General features: G+C 50.4%; 1 protein-coding gene across 1 annotated transcript; it reads right to left on the minus strand.

Annotated features, from left to right (window-relative positions):
* Window positions 1-8,805: 8,805 nt before the first annotated feature.
* Window positions 8,806-9,228, minus strand: LOC126424573 (DNA-dependent metalloprotease SPRTN-like). Its single transcript, XM_050087316.1, has one exon. The coding sequence runs from the start codon at window positions 9,226-9,228 to the stop codon at window positions 8,806-8,808; it is 423 nt and encodes a 140-aa protein (XP_049943273.1).
* Window positions 9,229-9,601: the final 373 nt, after the last annotated feature.

A 9,601-nucleotide genomic window follows, 5' to 3' on the forward strand; every position in this document is an offset into this window, starting at 1 on the left:
ATATCCTGTAAAGTAGATGGCAGAGACATGAGAACACAAGATTGACTAAAACGGGGACACGACAATAAAACATGGCACACTGTTAATGCATGACCACAAGGGCACTGCAGGGCTGGGACACCGGAGAGCAGGTAGCGGTGGCTAAACCGGCAATGCGCAATCCACAACCTGGTCAGAAGGACCTCTTCTCGCCGAGATGGTCGGGAGGAAGTTGTCCAAGCAGTTGGGAACGGTTTTACTGCCCAGAGCTTGTTTCCTTGAAGTGAGGACCAAGTATCCCACCACAAGGACACAAGCCTCTTACAAACAACCCCACTAACGTCAGATGACGGGACACAATGGGAGGCTGGCTGAGGCAGGAGGACTGCAGCCTTGGCAGCAGCATCAGCAGCCTCATTCCCAGGCACTCCTACATGGCCGGGAACCCACAGAAAGCTGACAGGAGAGCCACCCTCAGCGAAAGAATGGAGGGACTGCTGGATCCGTTCCACCAAGGCATGGACCGGATATGGAGCTCCAAGGCTCTGAAGAGCACAGAGTGAATCAGAGCATAGTACATACGATGAATGGCGGTGGCGGCGGGCATACTGAACGGCCTGATGGAGAGCGAAGAGCTCTGCCGTAAAGCTGGAACACTGGTCGAGGAGCCGGTATTTAAAGGTGACGGCCCCGACGACAAAGGCACAGCCGACACCATCGTCAGTTTTGGAGCCATCGGTGTAAATAAAGGTGTGAGCACGAAGTCGAGCACGAAGTTCGACAAACCGTGAGCAATACACTGCAGCCGGAGTACCCTCCTTCGGGAGCGAGCTGAGGTCGAGATAAAGATGAATCGGAGCCTGGAGCCAAGGTGGTGTCGGGCTCTCACCCTCTCTGATGGTGGTAGGGAGGGCAAAATCCAATTGTCGAAGCAGGCGACGAAAGCGGACTCCAGGGGGCAGCAGGGCAGACACATACAACCCATACTGACGGTCGAGAGAATCGGCGAAGAAGTACTGATAAGAGGGGTGGTCGGGCATTGACAACAGCCGGCAGGCATACCGACAAAGCAGTACCTCGCGCCGGTAGGTCAATGGTAATTCGGCAGCTTCAGCATAAAGACTCTTGACGGGACTAGTGTAGAAAGCTCCGGTCGCAAGACGTAACCCCCTATGGTGGATGGAGTTGAGATGGCGTAAGAGGGATGGCCGAGCAGACAAGGCTCCCATAATCCAGCTTTGATCGGACTATGGACCGATACAAGCGAAGCAGGACAGTGCGATCCGCTCTCCAAGATGAACCGCTAAGAACTCTGAGGATATTAAGGGAACGTGTACAACGGGCAGCCAAATAAGAGACGTGCGGAGACCAACAAAGTTTCCTGTCCAGTGTGAGCCCTAGAAACTTAGTTGTTTCCACGAATGGGAGAACAACGGGACCGATATGTAAGGATGGCGGAAGGAACGCTTTATATCGCCAAAAGGTGATGCAAACCGTCTTCTCTTCAGAGAACCGGAAGCCATTTGCCACACTCCGTGAGTATAGGCTGTCTAGACAACGCTGAAGGCAGCGCTCCAGGAGGCATGTTCGCTGGGCACTGCAGTAGATCGCAAAGTCATCGTCAAAAAGAGAGCCTGAGACATTAGGTGGAATGCAATCCATAATTGGATTGATCGCTATGGCAAAAAGGGCTACGCTCAAGATGGAGCCCTGAGGCACTCCGTTCTCCTGGAGGAAGACGTCTGACAATACGGAACCCACATGTACCCTAAACTGTCGATCTGTTAAAAAGGAATCAATAAAAAGGGGCAGGCGACTGCGTAGACCCCACCTGTGCATAGTGCGGAGGATACCTCCTCTCCAACAGGTATCATAAGCCTTCTCCAAATCGAAGAACACGGCGACCGTTTGGCGCTTTCGCAAAAAGTTGTTCATGATGAATGTCGACAAGGTCACTAGGTGGTCAACAGCGGAGCGGCGGCGACGAAAGCTGCATTGAACATTGGTAAGTAGCCGTCGAGATTCAAGAATCCAAACTAAGCGAGCGTTAACCATGCGCTCCATCACCTTACAGATACAGCTTGTAAGAGAAATGGGGCGGTAACTAGAAGGAAGGTGTCTATCCTTCCCGGGTTTGGGTATAGGAACAACGACGACGTCACGCCAATGCATGGGGACTTGACCTTCGGTCCAGACGCGATTGTAAGTATGAAGAAGGAAGCTTTTGCCTGCCAGAGAAAGGTGTGCCAGCATCTGAACGTGAATGGCATCTGGCCCCGGAGCAGAGGACCGGGACAGTGCAAGTGCACATTCGAGTTCCCGCATAGTAAAGGGGGCATTATAGTTTTCCAGATTCAGCGAGTGGAAGGAAGGTCGCCGAGCCTCTTCTGCCTCTTTCCTGGGAAGGAAGGCAGGGTGGTAATGGGCGGAGCTTGAAACCTCCGCGAAAAAGCGGCCGAAGGCGTTGGAGATATCCACAGGATCAACAAGGACCTCATCACCTGAAGTCAGGCCAGGTACCGAGGAGTGGGCCTTAATGCCCGACAGCCGGCGCAGGCCACCCCAGACGACAGAAGAGGGAGTAAAACTGTTAAAGGAGCTGGTGAAAGAGGCCCAACAAGCTTTTTTGCTGTCTTTGATGACTCTACGGCATTGCGCTCGGAGTCGTTTGTATCCAATACAATTCGCCAACGTAGGATGGCGGCGAAAGGTGCGTAAAGCACGTCGTCGAGCACGGATAGCGTCTCGACAAGCCTCATTCCACCAGGGGATGGAAACGCGACGTGAAGAAGAGGCAGTACGAGGAATGGAACGTTCGGCAGCATTGATGATAACAGCCGTGAGGTATTCGACCTGACTGTCACAACTGAGAAAATCGTGGTCTGGAAAGGTCGCCAGGGAGGAGTAAAGTCCCCAGTCAGCTTTCGGTATGTTCCAGCTCGAAGGACGTGGGGATGGGGTGTGGTGCAGGAGACAACGACACAGGGGAAGTGGTCGCTCGAATAGGTGTCAGAAAGGACATACCACTCGAACCGATGGGCAAGAGTGGTAGAACAGATCGAGAGGTCCAAGTGGGAGTAGGTATGAGTAGAGTCCGAGAGGAAAGTCGGAGCGCCAGTATTGAGGCAGACAAGATTGAGATGGTTGAAGACATCCGCCAAGAGGGGGCCTTTCTGACAGGATGCAGGAGAGCCCCAAAGGGGATGTTGGGCATTGAAGTCGCCAAACAATAAAAACGGCGGAGGAAGCTGAACAATCAGGTGCATCATGTCAGCCCGACTAACTGCGGATGACGGAGTGTAGATGGTATAAACAGAAAAAGTAAAGGCAGAAAGAGTAATACGGACAGCTATTGCTTGGAGTGGGGTGGTCAATGGGAGGGGATGGTAACAGATATCGTCCCGAACGAGCAACATGAGCTGGAATACTGTCCACAGGGTGGAGGTCAGACCGCTCCGAGGTATAGTGGGTAAAGGCAATACGGTCAGTTGGGCGCAACTTGGTTTCCTGGAAACCAAGGACGAGCGGACAGTGCAGGCGGAGGAGCAATTGTAATTCCTCCCGATTAGATCTAATACCTCTTATGTTCCAATGTAATGAAGCCATCGCTAGTCAGGAAAGTGGGGGAACGAAACGGGTGAAGAGCTGGTCACCTCGACAGCCGCAGAGGGCCAGGTGTCGAGGGAACAACACTACAACCGGAGGGAGGCGAATCCTGTTCCATCGAGTCGTCGCCAGCGGCGGCCGCTTTCCCGGGTTGCGTAGGAGGGACAGCATCATTCGCCGACGAGAGGCCAGCTGAGCGCCTGGCAGCAGAGCGTCCCGGCAAAACCGAGGACGGCCGGGAGCAGCGACTCACGGATGGAGCGTCAAACGAAACGCGCCGCGGTGGAGGGGAAGAAGGGTATACCAACTATTGCCGAACATAAGGAAAGGCTTCAGATCTACTTTGAGCCGAGCAGGGGTCTGCTGCACTTTCTTACAGGACATGAGCCATATCCATATCTACGTCGATTGGAAAACAGGCAACACCAGCGTTCGACTGTGGTGCTCCGGACGGAACACCCGAACATGTCGTCTATGACTGCACGTTATACGACGATGTGGCGCTCGAACTCAGGAACCAATTACCGAACAGAGATACATATGCACTACTACGTCGTGCCGAAACCTTTAATGTTCTAAACAGTTTGGCAAACGAAATATCCCAAAAGATTACGAGGGATTTTATTAGAAACCAACATGGTTAGAGACCAAAGATAAACCGATCAAGACGCAGGTACACCTGCAATTGCCGCCGAGCGCGGAACTGGCCGGCCGCTTCACGACCGGAATCCGCCGCGCTGCTGGACCAGGAGAGCGGGTGTACCATTACCGAACTTGGCATTTCGCACTAGATTCTTTAGGAAGTAGTTACACTAGAATAATGTAAAATTAGAACACTAACATTACTAACATAGGTAGTGACTGCAGTGATTTTAAAGTAGATGGCCAACCCAGTGTTTTATAGGGCTTTCGTCCGGTCGCGTCTTTACTATGGATGCACCGTGTGTGGGTCAGCGAGGCCTTCGTATCTGAAGATTCTTGACGCAGTACAGTGTGTAAACTTTTAGATAGCAGACCTCTCCCTAGTCCTGAATCGGTAGAAGTCGGTAAACGTCGGGAGGCTTCGGCAGGCACGCAGTTTCGACTGCTGCCAACATTACGTAGCTGACTGTGTTGTACAAGGTAGCCATTGTCGTCTGCTTCGTTATTGTTTTGCGCTGTACTGTTCTGCGTATTTTTATTGTGCAGTTGTGCTAAACATTATCAAAATGAGTGAAGAGGCAGTTGCTGGCCCATCTCGGGAGTCGCCAACCACCCCTACCGGTAGGCCTACGGTTAGAAGGAAACCAGTATTACGTAGCGATGCTCGCAAAATTATATTGCGTGTGATTGAATGCTGCAGAAGGGAAAGGGAGCAGAAAAAATTGCTTCACGCCATTTACAAATATTCAGTGACAGCTGCTACATACACGGGACAAAGCATGCGTAGCATTGGAAGATTCAGTTTTCCAAGAATCATCCTGGTGTATCACCACAAATGCCTGGCAAGAAAAGGTGAGTTTCGATTTCAGATATTTTGTTCGCGATCACATTGAAGGAGCCCCCTATTTCGGCCGAATAACCTTATGTTTCATTTTTCCTTGCTACCGTATTGCTTTGTATGGAAACACCGCTGTGTACTGTATTATTTCGAAACACGTGCTCTCATTCTCAAATAGTGGATGCATAAATCTGGGTATTTTCTCGCGGTGGCATCTCATTGTTTATGACATTATATATCCTCGAGAATGTGTCTTTTTTTCGGCTAGGAACCTTCGTGGGTGTACGGAGAACAAATCACCAAAGTTTCATTGCAATCGGATGAATGGTTTGTGAGTGCATAGTGGACAAACATACGTACATTCATTTTTATATATATAGATTTTAATGTACATGACGATTTCAGTTTCGTTTACGAACAACTTTTAAAGCGAGTTTTACTTCCAAGCCTTTCGTCTGCTTTCGTTAAGCATGACGCGCTATTTGTAGTGTCAGCACTGCAACTGGCAAGCGAGCCTTGTCTCCCTCCCTCCCCCCTCCCCCCCCCCCCAACGGCTCCTCTCCCCTCGCCAGCCAATGCTTGCTTCCTCCTCTCCCCGCACTCCCCTCTCAACTCTGTCGTCATACAGTTAACACACTGTACACCATGAGGGTGTCAGGCTGGCCACTTGTGCCTTCCGTACCAGTCCCATCCCCAGCCTGTGTGCTGAGGCAGGGGAACCGCCGCTCGCCATCCGGCGGAAACTCCTCATGGTGCGATGGGTGTGTCAATTCCTTGCCTCTCCTACCTCCCCTGCATACCCTACCGTTGTCCGACCACCTATGGAACGTCTCTTTTCCAGTCGTCCCAGGGCAACGAGACCACTTGGGATTCGTGCCAAGCATTTGGTAGAGTCCCTTGGTGTGGAGCGTGTGGCACCCCAACTGCAGGGTTTTACCCGCCTGCCTCCCTGGTTGCTCCAGAGGCCCAGCGTCCTTTTAGACTTGTCAGAGTGCGGGCGGAGCTGCACTCATGCGTTTGTTTTTACCTCCTTATTTTACGATATTTTAAACCAGCATCCCGACCATGTACCAGTATTTACGGATGGCTCTAAACAGGGGGACTGTTGGTTGTGCTGTTGTTTTCCCTGATCGAGTCGTCAAGTTACGGCTTCCTGCGGCGTTTACCATCTTTGATGCCGAATTGTTTGCGATCTTGCGGGCATTGGATCAGATGAGATGTGTTTCCAGTCTTAAGTTTCTCATCTGTTCGGACTCCCTGAGTGCCCTTCAGACCATGTAACACTTGTACCCAGTGGATACCGTCTTCCAGAACATCCATGATGCCCTACTCCACCTGCAACGGGCAGGGGAAGTAGGTTTCTTTCTGCTGGGTGCTGGGGCATGTGGGTATTAGGGGAAACGAACTGGCAGATGTGGCTGCCAAAGATGCACGTTTCCTCCCTCACGTTGTTGAATGTGCCGTCCCCCTCCGTGCTGTTACCTCCCTTTTGCGTTTTCGTGTTATGCGTCAATGGGAAGAGGAGTGGCTGGCAGTCGGTGAAAATAAGCTGCGTTTGGTCAAGGCCACTACGCGGCCATGGTGTACGTCCTACCAGTCATGCAGGCGGGATGAGGTTCTCCTCACTCGCCTCCGCATCGGGCACAGTCCCTTAACGCATGGTTTTTTACTCCGGTGGGAGGACCACCCCCCCCCCCCCCCCCAATCTTCAGTGCTTGTGGCGTCCAGATGACTGTCCTTTATTCTCTCCTTGCCACTGGATTTGCCCTCTATTTTGCAAGACGATGCAACGACTGTGGTTAAGGTCTTACGGTTTTCTGTCCTGTCCAATTTGTTGCCTGGGATTTTAGGGAGAGGATTTTAATGTGCTGGTGGGTGACTGGCTCACCCAGGTTTTAGGTAAGAGGTCCGCCAGTCACGATTACCTGCTTGTTTCACTTCGATTTCTGTTCTCTTTTTTCCTTGGGTTTCTTTTCCTTTTTAGTGCGTTTCTTCTAATCTTTTTTTGCCTCTGTATGTGAGGATTTGGAACTGCGTCAGGTCTGTCTTTTAGCCATTCTTGTTCGCTGTCCGTCTTCGTCCCTTCACCCCATGTGTTCCTGTTTCCATGCGTTTGGGCGCTGATGACAATGCTATTTAGCGTCCGAAAACCTCAAACCACACACACACACACACACACACACACACACACACACACACACACACACACACACACACACACACACACAGCCCAGTGCCAGGGGCACGCTTACTGTCATTAGCTCAGTGAGCAGGCCTTAACAGTAGGTTTGTATATCATCTGGCACACCTGTAAGGCTGCAGGGTAGATAGTCTTAGAATAACCCAGTGTAGTCAAACAGCTAGATTAACCCTGTCCATAGCAAGTGCCATTAACCAATTAGTATAAGCTGCTTTGTTATGTATAATAATAGGACCCACTAATTAAATAAGATGGTGGGTTAGTGTGTATAACATAATGTTGTTCATGAATCACTTGTATCATAATACTTGTTTTCAATTGTATTAATGTCTTGTGTTGTATCAATAAAGTATTTTTCTTTTTTAAAAAAAGTCTTATAAACCACTTTTGAAAGCACCGATATATTGTGCCCAATATTTGCAGCAAACCACTGATATGTCCATCCAGACTTCAGCAACCTTACAATACGACCACATCCAAATGGCTGAAGCTCCTCAATGGGAGTACACACCGTCAAAACAGAGGGTGCACCGACGTGCCTCACGCCCGTATGATCTCTGATGATCTTAAGTTAATCCTTAACACTAAAACCCCTGAATATGCAGGTATTATGCCTGCGTGCCACTGAATACAGTTCATGAGGTTGGTTGGTTGGTTTGTTTGTTTAAAGGCGGGAGAAGGGAGCAAACTACAAGGTCATCGGTCCCTTGTTCCTAACAAAACAATGCCAAAAGTGTGAGAATAAGACGGACGAAACATATAACACAAAACGGAAAGAAAGGAAAAGCCACAAGAATGAAGGGAAGGCAACAAACACTAAAAGGAACAATTGAGGACAAGAAAACAGAGGGACGCTAGAAATAGAGTAAAACGTGAAAGCAGAATACAGTGGCTGGCCAACCACGAGAATAAAAAGGGAAAACCAGCTACTCCACAACACATTAAATGTTCAAATGTGTGTGAAATCTTATGGGACGTAACTGCTAAGGTCATCAGTCCCTAAGCTTAAACACTACTTAACCTAAATTATCCTAAGGACAAACACACACCCATGCCCGAGGGAGGACTCAAACCTCCGCCGGGACCAGCCTCACAGTCCATGACTGCAGCGCCCCAGACCGTTTGGCTAATACAGCGCGGCAACACATTAAAACCGCCATCCTAAAAGCACTAGGGTGGAGGACACAAAGGACATGCGCTAAAACCTACATGGAAGTATAAAACCCACTCTCAGATAAAACGTAAAACTAAAGCTGCTGTGGAGGCATTGTCGCCCAACACAAAAGGCAGGGTGCTGGGAAAGTTAAAAGTCTGCTGCTGAGTGGCTGAAAGTGGGCAGTCCAGCAAGAGGTGGACGACTGTCATTTGGGAGCCACAACGACAGCTAGGTGGGTCCTCGCAACGGAGTAGGTAACCATGCATTAGCCATGTATGGTCATTGCGGAGCCGACCGAGGGCAACTGATTCCCTGCGAGAGGCCTGCATGGAAGATTTCCACCGTCCATGAGGGTGTTGCGTTTTTCTAGCAATGTATTTTGTGTCACAAGCTTATATCTACTTCAACAGCTGCTACCACGAACACATACGAATCAAAGTTATCAGTTCGCTCACCATCTGACGAGACGCAGCTACGTGTTCCTCTGGAGTACCCGTCTGGACCGTGCACCTTGCTGAAGGTGCCCCCACAGAGCAGCTGGTGACGCACCCACCACGCGTCCCCTGGGCCCGGGGGACACCCCCTGCAGCGAGTCACTATCCCGAACCGTGGTGGCCACTTCTGGCAGGGCCCACTGCAGCGCCACCAGCGCCTCCTGAAGGGGTCCAACCCCTCGTACAGGTTGTGGTGCGGCCTGATGCTGATCCCAGCCGCCTTGTTGATGCGTGCCATGTGCCGGCAGAAGGCGGAGGTGTGCTCCTGCCTGTTGTGGTCGTTGTCGACCACGAAGAGGTAGGCGTGGATCATCTCGTGCTGCAATCGAAACGACACCTCGGCTGAAAAAGGAAACTCAGCATGCTCCTCTATTCTAGAAGATCTTAAATAGGAGTTGGTATCTCCAGTCTGACATCAATAGTAGTGACACTCTAATGTAAGGCTAGAGAAGCATGTGCATTGATGGAAAAAATTGCAACACCAAGAAATAATGTAGAGTGGATAGGGTGGGTAGCAATGTGCGGCTGTTTGCTGATGATGCTGTGGTGTACGGGAAGGTGTCGTCGTTGAGTGACTGTAGGAGGATACAAGAGGACTTTGACAGGATTTGTGATGGGTGTAAAGAATGGCAGCTAACTCTAAATATAGATACATGTAAATTAATGCAGATGAATAGGAAAAAGAA

Source organism: Schistocerca serialis, chromosome 10, assembly GCF_023864345.2.
Source record: "Schistocerca serialis cubense isolate TAMUIC-IGC-003099 chromosome 10, iqSchSeri2.2, whole genome shotgun sequence".
Lineage (NCBI taxonomy): Eukaryota > Metazoa > Arthropoda > Insecta > Orthoptera > Acrididae > Schistocerca > Schistocerca serialis.

What these genes read in the sequence shown, in the direction of transcription:
- LOC126424573 (XM_050087316.1), bottom strand. Translation starts at nt 9,228, where the DNA reads ATGATCCACGCCTACCTCTTCGTGGTCGACAACGACCACAACAGGCAG.